At 43.1% G+C, this 24383-nt stretch overlaps 1 protein-coding gene across 5 annotated transcripts in view; it reads right to left on the minus strand.

Moving 5' to 3' along the window:
* Positions 1-2140: 2140 nt before the first annotated feature.
* Positions 2141-24383, minus strand: part of CNKSR3 (CNKSR family member 3) — an 84046-nt gene continuing 61803 nt past the window's right edge. For 3 of the 5 annotated variants that reach the window (XM_042940105.1, XM_042940106.1, XM_042940108.1), the window contains 9 exons: positions 21053-21094; positions 18286-18405; positions 15998-16057; positions 11077-11145; positions 10682-10828; positions 9761-9885; positions 6968-7176; positions 6384-6473; positions 2141-3638 (listed from right to left, as the gene is read on the minus strand). In XM_042940105.1, the coding sequence (XP_042796039.1) occupies positions 3340-3638; positions 6384-6473; positions 6968-7176; positions 9761-9885; positions 10682-10828; positions 11077-11145; positions 15998-16057; positions 18286-18405; positions 21053-21094 (1161 nt within the window). In that variant the 3' untranslated portion in view covers positions 2141-3339. Of the gene's footprint in view, positions 3639-6383; positions 6474-6967; positions 7177-9760; positions 9886-10594; positions 10829-11076; positions 11146-15997; positions 16058-18285; positions 18406-21052; positions 21095-24383 lie in introns of all 5 variants that reach the window. The other 2 variants (XM_042940104.1, XM_042940107.1) reach the window with 2 other exon arrangements.

Here is a 24383-nt window from a genome sequence, read left to right on the forward strand (position 1 = left end):
ATGAAGACCGAAACACTCAATGACGACAATAGAATTGCTTTTAAATTGCTTGTTCTCAAGAGGACGGTACCTTGTCCTAGAGGCAGTTTGGGACATGTGATGGGAGCCTCACTACTGGCGTCCAACAGGTGGGACCCAGTGCTGCCTGAGCCCTACTGGTTGGATCCAGTTTCCCATCAGCACAGCATTCGACTGTGCCACCAAGCAGCTCATGGAGATGGAAACCCAGTTTAGAATTATCTGGGTCTATAATCTCATTTTATCTATAACCACACAGGGAATTTTTAGTCCAGTTTGAATAGGCGTTGGGATTTCCAGCAATTACTCCACAAATTGAGAGAAACCTGTCCAGTGAAGTGGTTATGCACAAGCTGGGCAGAGCTAGATTGCTTCGATTTTAATCCCAGCTCTGCGGCTATCGGCGGTCTACCCTCGGATGTCTCCCTCGTTTGTAAAATGGGAAGAACAGTGACACTCACCTCATAAAGTGGTTAGGGAAGTGTTTAGAACAATGCTGGGCACCCAGTAAGCACTACATGGGCGCAGCTCTCACAGACTTCTGTTCCATCTACAAACTCATCAATAATTGGCCACATTCTAGAAAATCCTATTACTGACATCAATCTGTTCCTGGTGTTGAGTCGCCAACACAGCACACCTGCTACCAGTCTCCATTCGTACCTGCCGTATTCACGGCGATATTATCTAAAGACGTGGGTACGTGCCTTGTTTCATTATTGCCACACATGTTGTAATATAATCATGTGACAATATTTACATAGTAAAATAATTATTTCACTATAAAATGTTCATATCTGTTTATGTTTCATTTAGAACACTAGATTGATATGTGTGTATAGAGGGTGGTTATATTACCTATTAATTTCATTTTGGAATAGTGAAAGTGAATGCAGGTGATGCTTTTATGTGCGAACATAGGTTTTATCATCCATGATTCTTAGTTGATGACTGTAGTCATGTTGTAAGATATTTATTACAAAAAGGGCTGGGTGTTGAGTTGGGTCTGGTAGAGTTAAAAAAAATAATCACTATTTTAATGTTTCATGTCAAAAAGTATCATTCCACATTTTCATTTGCTGGCACATGTCCACCATTAAATTACTATTGAGGTGAGCAGTTTCCATGTCATTTCTAAGAAATTAGTATTAAACTACTGTTTATGTATCTCAGCAGTAGAGATACATACCTTTTTTTTTTTTTTTTTTTTTTTTTTTTTTTTTTTTTTAAAGCAGTTAATCTATTTCTCGAACACAATTCAGGGGAAAACCCCAAATAAAAATAAAGACGAGGCTGTAGCATCTGACTGAACGAAGGTAGAGGACCCAGAAACTTCTCTGGTCTTCCATCAGGGCTTGAGGGAACAACAACAACAACAACAACAACAACAACAACAACAAAAAACCTGTGCAGTCATTGAAGTTGGGCACCGCCTATAGTTAAGACTGACTTCTGAAAAACGCATTTTGAGCATGGTCATTTGATCACAAGTGGCATTTTCTCCAAAGGGGGTCAACCTCCAGCTAAGACCTCCAAAATTTACTTAACTCATTCCCCAGCTGCACTTCAGCACTAAGAACCCTCCTAACTCCAGGGAGGGAGAGGAAGTGTTGCCATCCCCTGCTCTGGGCATAAAGCCAGCCCAAGCTAACGGTAAAATGGGCCAGGGCTGGCGCTTCTCCTTTTCCATAGCTGCTCTGCTAGTCTCCAGAGCCCTGTTACCAGACCTCCCGCACCCCCGAGCTTGGCCCTTACATTGTATTTAAAGCACCCAATGAATCACACATTCCAAGCCTCAGAATCACACATTTCAGCCTCCTTCTGCTGAAACTCCCTCAGAGGCCGACAGGAAAAGAGCCGGACTGAATGCAATCCCCTTAGCCCCACCAGAGGCATTCTAAAAGGAAGATGTTTAGTAACTCCGGGAAATCTCTAATTTGTTGAATTTCAGGCAGTTCAGCAAAGTAAACAATTCGAGGGGTGTGTGGGGGGAGGGGCGTGTTTTTGAGGAAGGGATACCAGCTCTGCCCAGGAACATACCTCGGAAAAGTTCCCAAATGTAATGTTACTGTACCGCGTGTCCTCAACGCCCCCCCAGTTCTAATTCATAAAAATCCCAAAATGCTTGGGAAGGTTTATTTTGTTTTTTAACGACAGCGCCCACACTGGCATCGGCCACAGTGGTCACTTATAAATCTGAAAACACCTTGAACACTCTTTTTCATTAACTTCATGTAAGACGCAAAACAAAGATATTTCAAATTACATGTGACTAAGAGTAAGAAAAATATACAACTATATTTAAAACACTTAAATTAACAAGATAGTACTTTTCTGTTCTAACAAAATATCATACATTCAGTTTAAACAAGAGTTAATATCCAGACACACTTTTCCAAAATACCTGATGCTAGTTGAAAATGAGTGACCGTGAGACTTTCCAAGAGATTTCTATTTAGCAAATATGTACAATTTTGAAGAACTGCCTTTTTTTTTTCTGGAAGACAGGCATTAAACAGTCAAAATGCAAACTGATGTATCTCTCATAAACCTAAATATTGTTGCTTCATTTTTCTGCATGATACTTTGGCTGTCAGCAAATCTTATAGCTTCTTTCCCTTAAAGACAATAACGTATAACACCCCCCTCACAAATAACCATGAACTTCCTTGTGTGTAATAAGCCCTATCTAAATGTGTTCACGTGTTTCTGCATTAATTGACTTATCTACGGAGATGGTTATGACAAGGGTATGACCAAGTGTAACAGGCCTACACTTAACCCACTGCTTTGAAACAGCATGAAATACATGCTACATGTTATTTCAAAGTCAAAGCTGCTACACTTACGAATACAGTACATAGCTTGAAAAATCAACACAAAAAGGTTTTCTCCCTTGGCTTTCTTTCAGGTGAAGAAGCTGGACCACAAACCAACACATCTGTGTGACAACGGCCACCAATTTTGGCCCCGCCTCCCAAGCTGACAATGGCCTCATAATGGCCATACCATCCCTGGCCAAGGCCCCAGTTTATATAGCGTCTCTGTGTTCCAACTCTAAGGAAGCAAGAAAAGCCGACTCTACTCATTTCTCTCCTTCTGCCTCCACAAGCCAACACCTAAGATCCTCTGGATTTGTTCCCATCCAATGACTTCGAGATTCCAAGAAGGGCAGTATACAACTTCCAAAAGAAAAAAACAACAACGAAATTGCATAAGGTCACTATGTAATACTGTGGATGAAAACCAGAAGAGGTTGTCAACTGAGGAAGCAAGGCACTTGGGAACAGGAGACAGGGAAGAGTCCAGGGAGGGCAGGGCTCAGTGAGTCAACAGTTTCAGGCGGGTAAACCAGCTGACCAGCAGGGACGGTTCTGTAGAGGAGGACTTGGCTGCCGCGGCCACCGGCTTCTTTCTGGTCCCTTCCTCCTGGAATGGAATCGTGGCACTGCTGTGGAGATCTGAACTGATGTAGCACCTGCTCCCTCGGACATAGTCCGCGCCTCGGACCAGCTGCCTCTCCGCTGTGGGCCTTGAGAAACGGTATGCGGGCGAGGAGCTTTCTTCGATGATGGGAGGGATCCGCTCATTGCTGAAATACCGGCAGAGGGCGTCCTCACCTGTTTTCAGACAAGGCCCACAAGTCCATTAAAATAACCATCCACTCGAGGCCTGCTCAGACCTCTGATGCCCTCCTCCCAGGGATGGGCTATGGCGCCTCACAGACAGCCAGGCCCACCCCCACTGGATGCTCAGAGAGCAGAAATGGAAGAAGTCCATCATAGGCTTCTTTCACTCCTGAGAGGCAACACAAAGGCAGAGCAGAGGGCCCTCACTTCCTTACCAGTGTTAAGAACTTTCATAACCAGAGTGAAAGGGCTGTATCATTCTATCACCCCTTCTCCATCTGTCCTTGTTCAAGGCCTGCAGCACGTCCAGAACGGTGGTTCTTACTCTGAAGCATAGAGAACTTAGAAAGGTAGGGGTGCCTTTGACTGTCACCCTCCAGGAAGAGGCCAGCACTCTTCACCTTTAGTAGATAGCATTCAAAGATTCTCACGCTCTGCAATCCTTAAGACATTTCCGAACCAGGAAGAATGGTCCCGGCCTAAATGCCAACAGGCAGCTCCTGGGATGGGGGTAGGGGGTAGTTAAGAAACTGAATAGACACCTAAAATGCAGGGCACCTTGGCAACATGTAGCATTCTTTTGACCCCGAAATTCTGCTCCTAAAAATGTACAAAGATCTGTGTACAAGATGCTTATTGAATTATCATTCACAATTGTGGGATGGGGGGGGGGGCACAAAAATAAGCTACATGTCCAACAACAGCAGACCGAATAAATACGTACTACGGCCACAAGATGGACTGCCAAATGCAGGCATTATAGAAAATACCCATTGTCAAACATCTGTTTCTTCCACTTTGCACCTTTTTTCTAAGTGTATAACATTAGAAAATGGAGTGATTATTTCTAGGTTGGGGAAGCAGATTACAGTTGAGTTTTATGTTCTCGTACCTTCTAGATGTTTTTCAATGTACTTGTTTTGCTTTTGTATTTGAAGCGGAAGTTACTTTCAGGAAGTGCCTGCTGTCGGGGAGCCTGGGTGGCTCTGAGCCTCTGGCTCAAGTCATGATCTTGCAATTTGTGGGTTCAAGCCCCGCATTGGGCTCTGTGCTGACAGTGCTCAGCCTGCTTGGGACTCTCTCTCTCTCTCCCTTTCTCTCTGCCCTTCCCGGACTCGTGCTTTTTCTCTCTCTCAAAATAAATTAACTAACTTGAAAAAAAAAAGTGCCCATATTCAAAGAACCACGTATCATAGGAGTCTATTTATCTGAAATGTTGAGAGTAGGAAAATCCGTAGAGACAGAAAGTAGATTAGCAGCTGCCAGGAGCTAAGGAAGGAGGGAATGGGGAACGACCACTTGCAGGTGATAAAATATTCTGGAATTAGTGCTGATGGACACACAGCTCTGTGAATGTATGAAAAACCTCTGAATTGTACACTCAACAGAGCGAGCAGATGTATGGTATGTGACTTCTCTCTCAAGAAAGTGGCTTTTTCTTTTAAGTGCCCCTTGTGCAGATAGACACCTTTTCATTCTAAAATGATCATACAACAAAAATACAGAAGGTGAGATGGGAGGTCAAGTGCGTCTCCATTTCCGGGCTTAACTCTCCCATCACCTCTATCTCTCAATACTAACAGGAAACAAAGGGCTAAACTGGGGATTAAAAACCTAAGAGAATGGCAACGAATACGTTGAAGTTTCTAAATCTAAACAAAGGACAGGCCTGCCACCTGCTGACTGCTCCACAGATTTTCACATGCCAATTAAGGGTATCTAGGACCTGACACAGACATCTCCCTTTTCCAAGTGATTCAGACACCTAAGTGACAAACTCTACCAGGTCTCAGGGACGGGCTGACCCTCCCTCCCCCTCCAACCCCAGTGAGGGGTTGACCACTTTGGAAGTTGAGCCTCCAGAACTTTTTTCTTCTTCCTTTGACTATCTAAGGTCTACTCCACTTGAACTTGTCACCTATTCTTTGTTTCAGCAACACACGAACAATGCTAGAATGTCTTGCCAGTGCTGATAATCAAATCATTTGGCAAAAAAAATAAGAATTTATTCAAAAACGTTTCCCTCAAGACTAGTGTAATAACCAGTAACTTTGATTACAAGAGGAATTCACACAATTTATTTTCCAATGGTAATTACTCTTTAACACAAGAAGGATTTAGAGAGGGAAAAAAAATCCATGTCTGTTCATTAAAAATCAAAGAGATTCCAAAAATAATAGTCATAAAATTCAGAATGAGATTGCTTAGTGAATAATGTAGATTTCTACTTATTTAGAAACTTACAGATGATCAATGTCCACGGCCCTTTAAAACAACTTTTTTAACTGTTTTATTTATTTTTGAGAGAGAGAGAAATAGAGCATGAGTCGGGGAGGAGCAGAGAGAGAGGGAGACACAGAATCCAAAACAGGCTCCAGGCTCTGAGCTGTCGGCACAGAGCCCGATGCGGAGCTCAAACTCACGAACTGTGAGCTCATGACCTGAGCCCAAGTCAGACGCTTAACCGACTGAGCCACCCAGGTGCCCCTCCACAGCCTTTTAAAGCACACAATGCTAATTAGGAGATTCATAGTCACTAACTAGGAGTATATAATTCTGCCATTCCAGAAACAGGCAGGGCCTTAGAGATTCAGCACCCCGACCTCAGAGATGAGAAGACGGGACTCAGGCCAGGTCCGCTACGCGGTTATTACAGGACAGCGAGGAAGAGGGTTGCAACAAAGGCCCTGGCTCTTTTGACTCCTGTCTGGAGTTTTTTGGTTTGCTTAAACTTACCCTTCCTCCCATGACCTCGAGGTCTGGCAAAAGGGTCCACGATCCCCATCCAGCTCCCGTCTGCAGGCATGGACAAAGGCCGGGGCTTGCCTTTGGAGGAAGGGGAAGGAACGTGGTAAGTTGTCAGACTTTGGGGGACTTCGGAGAATCTTTCCTTTTATTTATAACTTAAGACTCCCCCATATCACACTCACATACCCATAAGCAAGAACATTATTTTAAAATAAGTATTTTAAAGCATCATATTTCCACAGCAAGGGATTAGGACAGAGGCGGGCTGCACTTAAGTGTTGTGTGTCTACAGAGCAAAGTAGCTCCAAGTTAAAACGCAGGCACTGAAAGTTAAAACTGTAACATGATCTCACTCCGCTGGGCTTTGATGCCAGGCAGAGAGTAATGATTCAACAAGGCTTCACTTGAGAGAGATGAATAAAGGTCTCATACTTAGAATTTCATTGAGGTTTATGTTTTCCTCAGATTACCCTTCAAGTCTGCCAAATTCATCCAACAGTTCCAAATAAGGAAGGGGGCGGGGAGGGAAGTGAAAACAAATGGCAGAACAAAACAAACACCCAGAAATGTACCATGAGACGGTGTTTTCTCTCTCATTTTTGTGGGCAGAATATTGGTTTCCACCGAATACCCGGGCAACTGATCAGAATCAGCGATGGTAAATCTCCGTCTTCGGCTCTCCTGGTCCAAGAAGGAATTTGGGGACTCTGAGCCCTTAGGACCAGGCAAGGGCTGTTTACACTTACTGAATCCTCCATAAAGAAAACTCCCGTTCTCATCCCTGGAAGACAGTGGGCAATAATTAAGTTGCTTACAAAGATCCTCTCATACAGATGAATTACAGGAGATACTTCCTCTAGTACATACACATAAGACAATTTAAATCTTCCTTTCCACTGGAAGAAAAAAAAAAACCATTACTTTTTCAATCTCAGTAACCCCCTCAGTAAACCCCCCTTTAACAGATATCCTATTAAATAAGAGTAAATAGCATGATCCTACTAAATAAAGGAAAATGAAATTTTTTTTCATAGATGTTTAAGCAGCAGAAATACACCTTTGAAAAGACAGCTCTGGTTTCCCTGTACTTCTATCCTATAACTGAAATCTCCTATTTCTTACAGAAATCACTAGTTAGGGTATATAGAGCCATTTTTCTGATTCCTAAAGTAGTATCTTTGCCAAGATCCAGCAAAGAAGACACTTGATGTGTAATGGAATTGTTAGATTTGAAAATTATGTCAAAAAACACAAAGGCGCCTTTATAATTCCCAGTGGAGGGTGTCTATTTTCTGAACTCAGCACAGAAACTAGCAAGTGTTGGATTGATTAACCAGTCCAACTTAATTCTTTTTAAATGTCAGCTTTTATAAAACTTGAAATTAATTTTAGTTGAATCCAAGTTACTAGTTAAATTTTTTGCATTTAGAAAATTCTATTAGGTGATCTTGCAAAAACTACTAGACAAAATACAACAGCAACTGAGTCCAAAACCGATCTCAAGATCAGCTTTGCCTGCTTGCTATTTCCAATGAACCTCCCACCTGTGTGTACCCCTTTTCCTCCTATGAGCCCATCTCCTTCTATACTTTCAAACCTGGAATCTAACTTCCCCATCCACAAAGCTTTCAAGACTCAACCACTCACTCTCCATAACCATTTGCAGGGTTCATTCCTCAGAAAGTCTCCTTCATTGATGGTGTGTACGTGTGTGTGTGTACTTGTGCGCTCGTGTGAGTGTGCGTGTGTGTCCCACCAAGCAGATTAAAAGCTCCAGTTCCCTTTCCCCTTTACTATGTACATGACCTTTTTCCTACCACTGCTTCTGTGACCCTTTGCTGAGACCCAGATGGGAACATTCACAGTTGGGGGTTTGGGGGGGACCTCCTAGTTTCTGCTGAAACAACCTATGCCCTGGTCATGAGTGAAACTGTGTTCTCCGTGTGCAAAGGCAAGTACTTGTCACTTTAAATACACTTAACATCCTGCGACCACATGGCTCTGATCTGTGAATGCAGGGAAGAGTTCCGTCTACTAACCAGAATGCCTCTGATCGCCTAAGAGAAGTTCTGTATGCTGTACTAAGTTCCGGGCAACCCAAAACCAGGGAGAGGAAAATGATGTTAATTCTTCTCTGCGCCCACGGGAGAGACACAATAGAATCAAATACTAGCTTAAAACAAAAACAAACCAACAAAAAGCTCCAATATAAAGTAATATATCACTGTTAAGTTCAGCCTGAAGTTTGTCTTATGAAATATTATAGCATAATTATACAGTTCTCAATTTATTCTTGAACAGTTGACTAAGACATTGGCAGTTCTCTGTGGGCAAGAGCCACATCTGTTTTGTGTAAGTTGGTGATTCTGGCCCTACACTCAGTAAATATACGTTGAATAAATGAGCCAAAATCTCTTTAAATACGTCAACTGATATAAATAAACTTATATTTCACACCTAAATGATCCCTTATATAGCAGCTAATTTGACCATGTAACAATTAAGAGGGCACCGACTTTTCGAATTTATAATAGGCACACACAAGTACACATGCATGCACAAATGCAGAGCATCATACCTACATTCACATTTTTTAAGTCCCATGAAGAACACCTCTCTCTCAGCAAAACAAAGCTGTAACCGTAACTCATGTCCCAAAAATATTTATTATCTTCCCCCGCCAGAGATGATTTACCTAATACCTAATGAAACTTCAGCTTCAGGGATCCCCAAACAGCCCCTTCTCATATCCCAGGAGGAGCCAAAACAACGTATTCCCGGAGCACACGCTTTCATAAAGAGCCCGCTCCCACCTAACCGCACAGCGTCAAGACCCGTGAACCCCGGATCCATGCCTACACTTCCACCTAAAGGATCACACATGTCCCCCGGTTTTATTAAGATATAGTTGACATGTAACATTGTATTAGTTGTAGGTGTACAACATAAGGACTTGATATGCGTGCATAGTACGAAATGATCACCATAAATAGTTCCATTAACATCCATCACCTCACATAGTTACAAATTCTTTTTTTCTTGCTATGAGAACTTTACAGATGTCCTCTCTCAGCAACTTTCAAATACAAAATAGAATACTGTTAACTACAGTCACCATGCCATACATTACACCCCACAGCTTATTTATCTTATAACTAGAAGTTGGGACCTTTTGACCCCCTTCACTCAGCCCTCCCACGCCCACGCCCAGGATCACACTTGTGAAAACTGCGATCTCAAGACTCCCTGCTGTCACACGGGAGTTCAGCAACTTCTCCCCTCGAGACCCTCACAGCCTGCACACCACCACTGAGAATCTCCAGGCACAGGAGACGCGCACACCGCCAACAGGAACAGTGACCTACCGGGGCGAGTAGGGAACGGCTGGTGGAGGAGGGATATAAAGATCCAAGATGGCGGGCTTCTCCTTCTTCAGCGAGGTATCCATTGTGCTTTCAGGGGACTGGGTTGTCGTGGGTGGAGGTGAGGTCTGAAACGGAAGCCAGTGCAAAGGGTGGAAGTGAACTTAAGAGATTATTCTTGGTTAACTCTCCTTCCCCAAAAGCAACACTGGGAACTGAGGTCATTCGTGTGTTCACAGCCATTAGCGACACTCCATTTGTATTCTTTGAGACAGTCAGAATTAACTGGGAGTTTTGAAAGACTGGAAGCACAGTAAAAAGTAGAGGCTTGGGAGCCAGGTCAGAATTCTAGCTCTGAGCAAATCACTTAAATACCATGCCTCAGTTTCCTCCTCAAAAACCAGCCATGCTGGCAGGAGGTCCTGCACTGGGCTGCCGCGCAGATTAAATGTGTTAGTTCATACAAACCGCTAACGATGCTATCACTAACTAGGAGAGTGGGCTTGGGACTCGGTCTGGGTACTATTCTGGCTATGGCTTTTATTAGCTGTGTATCTCTGGGCAAACCACTCAACTTCTCTGTGCCTCATCTATAAAGATGGGAATCAATGGGGCCAAGAATAGTACCAACATAGGGTGACTTAAGTGACACAATACACATAACAGGCTTAGCACACTGCTTGCCACGCAGGAAGTACACAACTCTATGCTACTTAGTATTATATATACATATACACATACATATAAGTTAATTTTAAAAACTTTAAATCCTGGCGGCTTAATTTTAATCATGTTATTGGTCTCGAAGGACCTATTTTTTAAAATCTTGGGTGAGACCTTCAATTTTGTCACTTCTGTAGGCCAACAACGATGACGCCGTTCACATGCTGACACCAGGTGAAGTTCACAACCAGTAACGGATACCTGCACCAGCGGTGGTTTCCACCGTAGGTTTTTCAGGGGGGCAGGGGTAAAGTTGAAAGAGCCCGTGGGGCGCTTCTTAAGCAGTAACACGACGCCAGTAGGATTCTCCCTCAACTTCCTCACCAGATTTTTCAGCTGCCATCCCACCTTCAAAGAAGGAAAATGAGGAAAAGGGACTCAGTCAGGAATAATGAAAAATCAAAGTTATGAATTTATTTCAAGGAAATCAGGAGCGAGCAAATAGACACCAAGATGTTCACCTTAGCACTACTTAAAATTACGGAAAATTGGATATAAATTGCAAATTAAAAAAAATTCAAGCAAAATGGCTTTGGATTTAGTTGAAAGTTCTAGAGGGGAATATTAAAAGTTCTCGTCTCGATGAACAAACTCACCACAGTTTGCTGATTAACCTGAATGACTTCATCACCAGCATGAATCTTCTGAGATCTGTCTGCAGGAGACTATTAAGAACAAACACAGAGACTGTCTTAGTTTTTCAACCCTCTATTTCTTTCTGCTTCTATTTCTTCTTCCTTCTTTCTTCTGCAGACAAAGAGCAAAGGGAACACGATTTTCTCAAGAACTATCACACGGCGCACTTACGAGATGACCCTGAAACTACACGGTCTGTAGAGTCTGGCCCACAGGCGGACACCTGACTTCCCTACTTGATGCGTGGGCAGCTGGTACAGATCACCCGTCAACTGCAACGGCTGGGTTCATCCAGCCCCTCAGGAAGAGCGGGACACACTGTCGACACAACAAACTGATAAGAGCTGCTGGTTCACCTAAAAAATATCGTACAGGGGCGCCCGGGTGGCTCAGTCGGTTAAGCGTCTGACTCTTGATTTCGGCTCAGGTCCTGATCTCACAGTTCGTGAAATCGAGCCCCGCGTAGGGCTCTGTGCTGGCAGCATGGAGCCTGCTTGGGCTTCTCTCTCTCCCTCTCACTCTGCCTCTTTCTCTCTCTCTCAAAATAAATAAATAAACTTTAAAAAATATCTTACATATATCCCTATCAAAATTAATTTTACAAAAGCTGACCAACTGCTTACCACGTAAAGATCATCACTGTAACTCTGTCATCCCATCTCCTTTTAAGCAATTATTAAAATTAAACCTTGTTTACTCAACCTTATTTTACACATTATCACAATGCTATTAAAATAGAAAGACGATGACAATAGAAAATATATTTCTTCAGAGAAAATGACTTTAAATTTTTTTCATTTTCACGTTGATTTCTTTTTTTTTTTTTTTTTTTAATGTTTATTTATTTTTGAGACAGAGAGAGACAGAGCATGAACGGGGGAGGGTCAGAGAGAGGGAGACACAGAATCTGAAACAGGCTCCAGGCTCTGAGCGGTCAGCACAGAGCCTGACGCGGGGCTCGAACTCACGGACCGCAAGATCATGACCTGAGCCGAAGTCAGCCGCTTAACCGACTGAGCCACCCAGGCGCCCCTCATGTTGATTTCTAAATGAGTGTGTTTTCAGTATTAGAAGTCCAGATTTTTATTCCCCCAAATAATATGTGTGTATATAAATACCTAGATGTAATTTATTTGTCAAATATTTTGCTCATAATATTCTTGTTCAATCAATGAAACTAGCACTCTTCATGTTTAAGATAACTCCTGTGAGCAAAAGCAAAGGATAAACCCTTCATTTCAAATTATAGTCATACCTTATCTAGGCCAGAGTATTTTATTTGGTAACTTATGTAACTGATTTAATCTTCAAACACATTTATAATTATTTTTTTAAAAATAGCACTTTTGGGGCGCCTGGGTGGCTCAGTCGGTTAAGTGTCCGACTTTAGCTCAGGTCATGATCTCACAGTTTGTGAGTTCGAGCCCCACATCAGGCTCTGGGCGGACAGCTCAGAGCCTGGAGCCTGCTTTGGATTCTGCGTCTCCCTCTCACTGCCCCTCCCCTGCTCACGCTCTGTCTCTCTCTCTCTCTCTGTCAAAAATAAATAAACATTAAAAAAAATTATATAGATAGATAGATAGCACTTTTGAATGAAGTCAGGAGGGCAGCAACTAAACCCAAGACATCCTTGCTGGATCTTCTCACTCAACTGTTCTGATGGGCTCAGCAAGAAATGAGCAAGCAGCATTAAACTATAGAAACAATCTCTTTGATTTATCTAGATCCAACAAGTAACTGTGACAGTTATTTTTCAAAACATGTAACCTGCAACCATAACAACCAGCGGTGCCTCACCTGAGAGACCAGCACAGGGGGTACCTCTGGGAGATGGTCTATTTCAAGTCTCTTTCTCTTGAGACACTTAAAGAAAGAAGTGAGTGAGCGTAGGCTCCTTTTTGCTCCTGCGTGTCAGACGCTTAACCCTCAGTTACAGACCAACTTCGCTAAGTCTGATCAGAATCAGTCTAGCCATGGGGCACCTAGGTGGCTGAGTTGGTTAGGCATCCAACTCTTGATTTCGGCTCAGGTCATGATCTCCTGGTTCATGGGAGCGAGCCCGCATCGGACTCTGTGCTGGCAGAGTGGAGCCTGCTTGGGACTCTTCTCCCTCTCTCTCTCTCTCTGCCCCTCCCCTGCTTGCGCTGTCTTTCAAAATAAATAAATAAATATTAAAAAAAAAAGAAAAAAAAAAGAATCAGTCCAGCCCAGATAATCTTCCTGGCCAGGGATTCATTTAAGGTAATCTTCACTTTATAAAAGATGACCCAGAGGTCAGGAAGTTCCTGTTTATAGATATGCAATCTTAAAAAACAAGCCTAAGTGACCTGAAGTGACTTTCCTTCCTCGGGATCCTCACGCATTCATTTCTCAAATGTCTTACCAGGTGACTAAGAGATGTGTTTGGCAGAACACTGGTAAAGAGAGAGCTTGATACCAAAATTCTTCCTGGGGCAGTGGCTCTTGCCTATCTTCACCACGAGCCAGACTACTGAAAAATGATGCTTGTTCTGGTTTTCTGCAGAAGGGTGATGACCCGGAGAAGAATGCATCCATTCTTCAGAGGCTAATCTAATTCCCACCTCATCTCAGAGGTGGGGAATAGAAGTATGGATGGGATCCTGTTAAGACTCCTCTCAAGGTGTTGAACAATATCAAAAAAGAAGTCAAAGAGAATCACTAGATACTGTTAGGCTGACCTTGGAATGATCCTGATTTCTCAGGTAACGTCCCCCCCCACCCCCACCCCAAAATGCACCGTAGGCCTAAGATGGTCTGCTGTCATTGCTGCAGCCTGGAGTCCAAGATGGAGAAATAAAGGAAGGCAGTGGGTGATTTCTGTCCACTACCACCCACCATACTAGGCTTCTAAAACATTCTGATTCTGAAGTCACAACAACCTTAAGTGCTAGCTGGAAAGCCGTCCGGGAGCTCTCACTTTCTACTGCCATTTATGTGTAAAATATCCAGCATTTAGGGTGAGATACTCAGAAGCCCTGGAGAAGTGGGCTCTTACCTAACTTCCCACCCTCATCTGCAAGATTTAGCACATTCCAGGTACTCTGTGAACACAAGCTGAGTGACTGAAAACAATGAGTGACATTTTCGAATGGACTGCCAGATAGAATAAGTCAAGTTTTCCTTTTTTTCATCTTTAACAAGATGGAAACCACCTGTCTCCAGGATGACTTCTGTTTGATCCTGTATGGGATCGACTACATCCAGGTCAACCCTGAATCTCTCACCCAGTCTTATGAGGCTGGTAGGAATTCTAGGAAATGGATCCTTACATTTGACCTTCCACGTCATTCAAAAGCAGCTTGTTAAGTTGCCAGTCTGTCATTCAACTCTCATCCTTAAAACCAAAGGAAGGGGGGTGGTTTGAAGAGGAGAAATGTGTGCCTTCTGGTAGTAATATGATAGTGAGCTATAAGCTGATCCAAGATGAAAACTGCTTTAAGAAGACCAGTAAAGTCTGGAACCACACAGGTCTGGCTGTTAAATAATGCAGTCACTATCAAGTGATAGATGCAAAACTTCAACTCTTTAAAAATTCAAATGACCTTCACCATCCCTCTGAATCCACCCAGCCCCTAAACAATGAAATGAACGGTCCATGAGTATGTTCTTGTTTATGGTTCAGCTGAAATTCGCTAAGTCTCTGACAAGGATGAGGGATGAACTGCGTCACGAGTGATGTGTTTTCTCCTTTGCACCGTCCCTGACCTAAAACTAGAGTTTCCTGTGCTGTTACTGCCGATCGGGTGATGTGCTATAAAAATTCCTACTGCTTGTCAGTGCGTTTTCACCGCCGCTCAACAGAGAATGCTTCAAGATACTACCATCTTCTTACTCACCGTCTGCCAGAACCACACAACTTATTTAAATTTCACTGGCTGCTTTAAGCAATGCCATTTCTTTGCTGCTACAAAAATCAAGCTTGCATCACAAACCCTCATCAAAGACCATGCCATTTTATTTTATCTAAAGATCTAGCAGCTGAAGTTCAAAATGCAACATGTATTTGCACCGGATTAGAAAAGCAGTTACCAAATTTCTTCTATTTTTAGGAATTATTTCCTCTTGTCTTAGTTGATTAAATAGCAGATTAATTTCACAGACACATACTTCTTTCATACAGATCCAGGAAGCTATTCAAACATTTTTAGCTTCATGTCAATGTCACCAAAAACTAGCCATATTGTAAGTTGCAAAAAAGAAAGCATTCAATTAGCTCTACTTTTTACAAATTCAAAATGTTTGAGGGGCTCAAGAAAAACCTTTCATGTAGTAGCATTTCCAAAAGGAAGTTAACAGTGTACAAAGACTCTCACAGTAGAAACAGTCCTGCATTTTCTATTCAAAAGATTAGGGTGCAGGGCAGGGGAACTAAATTTCAATATCATATCAAATACTACAAAACACAACTCTATAAAAAGAATCTACATTGTGCAAACAATCTCGAAATAGTTGCTTTGGTGACGCATATAAATTCCATTAAGCAACAACAAAAAACTGTATTTTACACATACAGCTACCAATTCCAGTTCCTGTAAGAGTGATTTTCAACAACAAAGATATCACTGTTTTTATATTTATGGGTTAACATTTCCAGGGTGCAACAGGAATAATTAACAAGGTTGGGGGGCAAAAACCGGGCAAGGTATGTGAACAACAGCAATAAAAGACAATTTAAATAATAAATTTACAACAGCTGGTGATAAGCAGTGTGCCTAGCAACAGAAATAAACAAAACAGCACCCATACTCTCACTATAGATAATAAAACAGGAGGCACACGTTTAAATGAAAAGTATAGGGACTATGTGTCAAATCTGTTTAAACACACAATGGCTTTTACATTTAACGGATATGCACTTACATTCTCGGTGGTTCCAGTAATCACGTGCAATCCATCATAGGTTGATTTGATGTACATGCCCTAGAGGGAGTCGCAAATATATTCACTCATTACTCCAACATTTAGAAACATGGCCGCCAGGGAGACTTCATCTTATAAAACATTAAAGGCAATCCCTTCAGAACAACACTCATTTTTAAGACTCTGAAACATTGTGAAACAAGATCCACAAGCAGTGAAGGGGAGCTAACAAATGGAAACACTAGTGGAAGAAATCAGAAGCCAGATCTCTTTGGTATGAGAACTTGTGTACTGGGCCCACAGAATTTTGCCATAACTCTGGGGACTCAGAAGGCATCTTCTCAGACGTGCAGGATGAATGAGGCATTTCAAACAGGGACTGTTCTCTCCTGACCACTTCTTTGTCTGGTGACACAATGTATTCGGATAAATTTGCTATCGGCACTCATTGTGGGGTGACTCACTGAAGCCACCAACAACCCAGACCAGGATATATGAACAAAGACTATTAAGAAACACCACATAGGGAGTAAACCAGAAACAGGCATGCCTCCATTTGAAGGGAAGCATAAAGACAGATACACTCCTCCCGACAGGCCTGACAGGCAAACTCAGGGGTGAATGCCATATCATGGAGGAAAGATTTCCGCCGTTGGATAGATCACGTACAAAACATTTTTAGGAAACTTTTGTAAGACGAGGGGAAAGAGCAAAATCTCGCAGTCTGGGCCAAGAGTAGTTGCTCACCCTGGTATCAGATTTGCAATAACGTAGATCTTCCTCAGAAATCATCTTGACCCTGGACTTGCCCGGCTCAGCAACTACACCACACTATAATGGGACTCTCGTCAAATGCTGACACTCAACATGCATATTTCTACTTGCTAAGAAAGTGAGCTTGTCGGGGCCCCTGGGTGGCTCAGTCGGTTAAGCGGCCGACTTCAGCTCAGGTCATGATCTCGCGGTCCGTGAGTTCGAGCCCCGCGTTGGGCTCTGTGCTGACAGCTCAGAGCCTGGAGCCTGTTTCGGATTCTGTGTCTCCCTCTCTCTGACCCTTCCCCATTCATGCTCTGTCTCTCTCCGTCTCAAAAATAAATAAACGTTAAAAAAAAAAATAAATTAAAAAAAAAAAAAAAAGAAAGTGAGCTTGTCGATATCTGGTTGATTGTTGTTTTCCTGAGGAGAGAGACTGCCTTGATATCTCCCCACAGCTACCTACAGACTACTTCATGCTTCCTCCTCCTCCTCTTCCTCATCCTCATCAGTACCTGCACAGCCACCAACTACTGACAGGAACTGTGCCCCAGAAGCTGGCACCTGACACCCATCATCTCATTGAACACCGTCCACAACTCTGTGAGGCAGTAATTATTACTATTCACTTATGACAGATGAGGAAACTGACCGGTAAAGCCGTTAGGACCCTTGAGGACTTGGATTTAAACCCAGCTCTCTCAGACTCAAAGCCTCTACAAGCTCATCAAGGAGGCTCATGGTTTTTCCACTTAAATTTCAGCAAACTGGGGCACCTGGGTGGCTCAGTTGGCTGGCCATCCGACTTCACCTCAGGTCATGATCTCGCGGTTTCTGAGTTTGAGCCCCACCTCGGGCTCTCTGCTGTCAGCACAGAATCAGCTTCGGATCCTCAGTCCTCCCCCCAACTCCTCCCCGGCTCACGCTCACGTGAGCACTCTCTCTCTCTCAAAAATACACAAACATTAAAAAATAAATAAAAATAAATTTTTCGGGAAATTCATCACACGAGATGCATGCTAGGCACTGCAAGATCTGTGATCTAGGAAGCCAGGTATCTACCTATTTGTATGCTGGGGGCCTGTTACTATAATAGGGCTCATACATCATTTATGAAACAGTTCTGAACTTTTTTTAAGAAATCATTTCTTTCAACCACCTCTTCTCACGTTCATCTAAGTGCTAATAGACACTTTCAGAGCAGATGTTGTTTTGTACCCCGAGACCATCTTTCCTTTGTGTAAATGTTTTATACCTCCTCGCACTAAGTCCTAAAAATAAAACTGTTAAAACAATCCCTTCAAGATACGAGAATACAGTTTAAAAACTATATTTATTTGTATACTTTGAAGACATAAAACCTATCAACAGTTCGAGATGGCAAATTCCTAACTACATAATGGAAGACAATCTAAGTTTAATTCTATTCAGAATTACAGTGAGAGCAATAAAGAATCACTAAAAAAAACCCCAAACTTTAATAAATGACGATGTGTTCTTATTTGGGAAGAAAACAAGTGTTTCTAGAATCTCACCAGGCCTTCCCCAGGCTTAACGTTTGGCAGGTGAACTTCCTCCAGACACGCACACTGGCTCATAACAGGATCTGTAGCAGATCGTATTGTTTTGTCACAGATGCCATTTAAAACCTTGACCTAGAGTTGGAGAGGCACATAGGAAAGGTTCAATCATTAACCAAGTTTATCTCAGGTGCAGTTTAAAGAAATGCACTTCACCTGCAATCTTCAGCTCTGGTCGGTGATCATTTTAATAATGTTACTTAACGAAGGCATGGCATTGGGACTTCGTATCTGCGATCCATGGAAACGGTGCCACTTCAGCTTTGTTTAAAGAGTGCAGCTCTTATATGAATTAGGAGCACAGACTGTACAGAAACCCCCGTTTGGCAGTTAAGGACAATCATCTATTCCTAGCCTCTGCATGGTTTTTTCCTGATCGCTCACATTCTATACATATCAAATATTCACAAGGTTAATTTTTTTTTTTTTTTGCCTGTACCTGCTTTTTTTTGAGTAGGTTTTATTTTAAAAGCAGTTTTAGGTTTCCAGAAAAACGGAGCATAAAGTGCAGAGTTTCTATGTGCTTCCTTCCCACCCCAACACAATTTCCAATACAGTTATAACAGGGTTAATAATAAGATATAAAAACATTGGCCTTAGTGTGGTACATTTGTTACAACTGATGAACCAAAATTGGTACCTTATTATTAACAAAAGTCCGTAGTTGACATTAGGGTTCATTCTTTGCGGTATATAGTTCTGTGGGTTTCAACAAATGCACACCGTCATGTCTCCACCTCTACGGTATCACACAGAACACTTTCACTACCTGAAACCCCCGTTCTATCTATTCATCTCTCCCGCCCTCCCCCACTATGAACCCTTGGCAATCACTGGTCTTTTTACTGACTTTGTGGTTTTTGCCTCTTCCAGAATATCAAATAATTAGAATCATACAACATGTAGCCTTTTCAGACGGGCTTCTTTCACTTGGTGATATGAATTTAAGGTTCTTCCATATCTTTTCATGGCTTTTAGATCATTTCTTTTTACTGATCAGTAACAGTCTATTGTCTGGATGTTTATCTGGTCACTCACTGGAGGACATCTTGACTGCTTCCAAGTTGCAGAATTAAGGAATAAAGCTGTTGTAACATTCTGTACAGGTTTTTGCGGATACAAGTTTTTAATTCATTGGGTACAACTGCTAGATCGTGGGGTGAGCATATGCTTGGTTTTGTAAGAAATTGCCACAGTGCCTTCCAAGGTGACCGTACCATGTTGGGTTCCCACCAGCAATGACCAAGAGTGCCAACTGCTCCACATCCTTGCCAGCATTTGGTGTTGTCATGTTTTGGAGTTCAGTTATTCTAACAGGTGTGTATAGTATCTCACTGTTGTTTTAATTGGCAATTCCCCTAATGAAACACGATGCTGAACATCTTTCCTATACTGATTTGTCAGCTGCGTACCTTTTTGGTGAGATGTCTGTTCACATCTTTTGCCCACTTTTTATTTTTTATTTTATTTTTTTTCAATATATGAAATTTATTGTCAAATTGGTTTCCATACGACACCCAGTGCTCATCCCAAAAGGTGCCCTCCTCAATACCCATCACCCACCCTCCCCTCCCTCCCACCCCCCCATCAACCCTCAGTTTGTTCTCAGTTTTTAAGAGTTTTTGCCCACTTTTTAACTGGGCTGTTTCCTCACTGTTGAGTTTAACAGTTCTTTGTATATTTTGGATACAAATCCTTTATCCTTTTAAAACTACTTGCTCCCAGTCTGTGGCTTGTCTTTCCATTCTCTTAGCACTGCACTTCATGGAGCAGAGTTTTCCATTTCAATGAGATCTATCCTATCAGTTTTTCTTTCACGGATTGTGCCTTTGGTACTGGATCTAAAAACTCACCAGCAAACACAAGGTCAACCTAGATTTTTCTCCTGTTATCATCCAGGAGATGCATAGATTTGTATTTTACGTTTAGGGGTAACCATCTTTTTAGTAATGGTTCACATTCTCTGACCCCAAACACTGACAACGTAAACTTTTTGAGACATGAAGATCCCCATGGAGTGCTGGTTACGTGTTGTTGTTTCCCCCAGGTTCATCTAACCTTTCAAAATCAAACCACCAAGGAAATCAGGAAATTCCAAAGAGTGATTTTTTTTCCCCCAAGGGGGAGAATCCAAGAAGTGACACTTCTTACCTTCCCTCAATTTGTTTAGCCTCCTATTTATGGAAAATATATTTATAGCAGTTTCACTGCTAAATTCCTCAACATCAGTAGGAGGAAGGCCTTATCAAAAGGGCCCAGGCTGGCTTATGTCAAAGGGAGGAAGCGATGATGAATGGTTACAAAATGCTCTTTAAACAATCACGGCACATCCCCCTGCCATCAGAAGGGTTTTGCCAAGGATTTTTTTTTTTTTTTTTTTTAATCATAACGTTCCTAAAGTGAAATTTACAGATCAGGGTAACCCTCATTAACAGGCTGGCTAGTAATTTAAGTATAATTGTACCTAATGAAATGTTCGGAGGAAACAGAGACCCCCATATACCCAAGTGAAGCACAGGAATTTTCACAGTAGTAATTTTCTTGTTGCTAGATTACTTTTATTCTTCTCTTTCTACCTAAATTAATAGACTCAAATCCCAAAGAGCCAATATTTCAAAGTATATCCTAAAGTCATTAGCCACAGAATATTTACTTGAATTAATGTGAGTCCCATTCGTTTGGGAAAAGGAATTTTACAGTCACTTCTAAAAGGTATACTTACTACGGCTAAAACTTTATCCTCCATTTCTGCTACAAGGCAATCCTAAAGAAGGAAAGAAGAAAAAAGAAAATTGTAAGACAGCTAGAAACTTGGCATGCCCCTCCCCCTGCAGCCCAAACAGCCCTGTATGGGATGAGGAGGGCACGGAGCCGGCACCCAACACCTTCTCAGGCTCTGCTCTCTCCTGACCAAAGAAGCTTATCATCCAAGGAACCCATTTGACCGATTATTTCATCAGAAAACCTATGAAAAACATTGAACTGAAATCCACCCACCATCTATACCGTGCAGAGAGCAAGAAAGCAGAAGTCGAGTCCAAGAAAGAAACCTGACAATGGCTCCCAAATGTGACCCCGTGCTCAGCCAGCACTTGGCCAACAAGTCAGGAATCTTTTAGCTCTGGGCCTGCTTCTATAAGAATAGCTTTCAAATAAAGGCTTGAGTAAATGTAGCCACAGAAGTTTATTTTAAGCAACACTGAGATTAAATCAGATATTTTAGTCCTTAATAAATGAAAAAGGTTCAACAAAACATTCATTAACACACTGCCAAAAAACTGGTCTTGAGGTATGCTATTGATGATGTTAAATAAAGGGCTGGAGTGCAAAGCATTATTTATTCAGCGTAAGAACAAAAGACTCGGAACTGTATGAACCCAGCTGGCTGATTATAGGAGTCACCATTGTCCTGTCTAAAAATGGTCACAGTGAAACCACCAGTGTGAAACTCTCACTGCTAACCTTCACAGTTAACTGGCCTACAGCAAAGGTTTCCCTCTACATGGCAGAGGACATGCAGAGAAAAGGGGGACTGGGGAGCCTGGGTGACTCAGTCAGTTAAGCATCTGACTTTAGCTCAGGTCGTGATCTTGCAGCCCATGGGTTCGAGCCCAGCATCGGGCTCTGTGCTGACAGCTCAGAGCCTAGAGCCTGCTTCGGATTCTGTGTCTCCCTCTCTCTCTTCCCCTCCCCCACTCACACTCTGTCTCTGTCTCAAAAATAAACAAACATTAAAAACAAAAAAGAAAAAAAAAGAAAAAAGAAAAAAAGGGGACCAACTGGATTCTTCAGAGTTTATTTTGCACCTTTAAGTATAATCCCAAACTGGAACATCCTAATTATTTCATGTACACGAAAGATATTAATCAACTCTGTTGGAATTGTAAAAGATTTTGACTTCAATCAAAAGTCACTTAAGGTCACTTTTCTGCTACCGCTGAGGAGTGGGGCGGGGGGCAGGAGTTAGAAATGTATGATACTCTACCCTATGATTTTGTAATCAGATTTTTGGTATCTTCTTAAATTAAAAATGTGTTAAACATTAATAGTGACTCTACTGCTTGCAAAGTTTACACTTATCCTCAGGAAAAGAGCATCCAAGTAAGAAAACACTTTAAGAAAGAAACTTAGCGATACATTTTTACATGCGTGAAGCTGATATGAACTCAAACACTACAGGAGCAACAACTTCTGCAAAACAGAATCATTCCAGCTCGAACATGTGCCTTGCACCTTCCATCTTGTCCACAGAGCTAAACCACCAAGTACCATGGATGGGATGTGGATGGCTCATCCCCTGTTAACAGCATCGGAAACACAGAATTTACGAAGTATCCATTTTTAGCGAACAGAACACTTATGCAGTCTTGTGCTAGGAATAAAAGTAATAATGTGTATTTATGGTTTTTCATTACAGATCCCAAAATGATAATCACCCACTGGCAGAGAGCTCCTCTCGGTACTCCACAGCCCACGATTCAAGGTGGATGTGTGACCTCGTGGTTCCTGACACTTGATTCCTTGACAGGTCCAAGAAGCCACCTAGAAAATAGGCTCCCTGTGGCATTGGAACCAATGGGTGAGAGGTGCTCTCCTGCCTCCCCAAAACTGTTCAAGCCAACGTGTGAAAGGGCTCACTTTTTACCTTCCGCAACCGTGAACACGGGTTCCCACAGCCGTTTCTACTGGGAGGAAGCAGCCGCAGGCATGATTTCATGCTTTTTGGCACAAAGGCAATGGAATGGAAAAAAGGCATCCTGAAACCAAATCAACCCTCTGGAGCCAGACGGCGGGGCTGAGCTCCGTCATGTTCCTCGGTCACCTGGCTCGCAGCCTCAGACCAGCCTACCTGGCAGGGACCCAGCCAGGGCAGCTATCGGGTGCTCCTTCCCTCCACTGCTCGTCCTCCTTCTACCTCGTCCCCAGCGGGGTAGCCCTGAGCAACCTGCCCAGCTGCTCCCTGCCTGCACTCCTGTCTCTGCAAGGCGGGCACGATGCAACCTCACTCAGCGGAGAAGCAAACGCGACAACACACGTCGAGCACGCGGCACACACGTGAGACACAACCAGTGCTCTGCAAATGCTCTCATGGCTTTTTCCTCCTCTGCTTCTGTGGCCACCCAGCTTTCTGTCCAGTCCTCCTGGGCTTTCTAGCGTACTGCTCCCTTCCCCCCGAGTTTTCCCCCAGCGGGACTCGGCACCTGCCACCGTCATCCCATCTCTCACGGCCGCCGCTGCAGTTTTCATGGCCTCGCAGCGCAGAGGACAGACTGATGATGCAGATCCCCACCCCTCCCCCGGAGTCTCCTCGGTCTGACATCGCAGCCCAGAAACTGGAAACTGACGGAAGATCCACCCGTGGACTTGGACAGCACGAGGCGTGCTCACGAGAAGGGCGCAGTCTCCTTCCAGGGGAAAAGGCAGCAACGATTTACGCCTCAACGCAGGAGACCGACACGTTATCCTTCAAGGGAAGGATGCAGACAAAGTGACAAGAAACAGGAGGGGAGATGGCAACCCGTGGAGGAGAGAAAGGAGCGAAAGGACACCCAAAGGTCTCTCCTTGCAGACAGAGACGAAAGGAATAAAGACCCAAGGAGAACACGTTCCTTGTCACCGGAAGAAGGAAGGACACAACTTTCATTCCTGAAACTTCCCAGATAAAAGGAATACACGGAAAAGACAGGTTGCTTCCGGAAAGGTCAACAGACCTCCCGCCGAGAAGTTCTGAAGACGGCACGCCCCCCCCACTCCCCCCCCACCCCCCGGCTGGGAGGGAGTGTGAGGGCCGCCCCCTTCAGGATGCAGGCAGCACCCTGCAAAAGGCATGGGGCTCGCTCATCAAGTGAGTTGCTTCTCATTTGTGTGCAAATACACCCCGTTTCAAAGCACCTGTGTTCTCCAAACGCTAGAGAAAACATATGTTCAAGGAGCTAGCCATCTTTTTCAACCCACGTTCCTAAAATGATATTCCGTGTATAGTGATGCCTTGCCAGTCTTCACCCTTAAGAACTGTTCAAATTTAAATAAGCCACAGAACAAACAAACCAAAA

The sequence above is a fragment of the Panthera leo genome, chromosome B2 (genome assembly GCF_018350215.1).
Source record: "Panthera leo isolate Ple1 chromosome B2, P.leo_Ple1_pat1.1, whole genome shotgun sequence".
Classification (NCBI taxonomy): Eukaryota; Metazoa; Chordata; class Mammalia; order Carnivora; family Felidae; genus Panthera; species Panthera leo.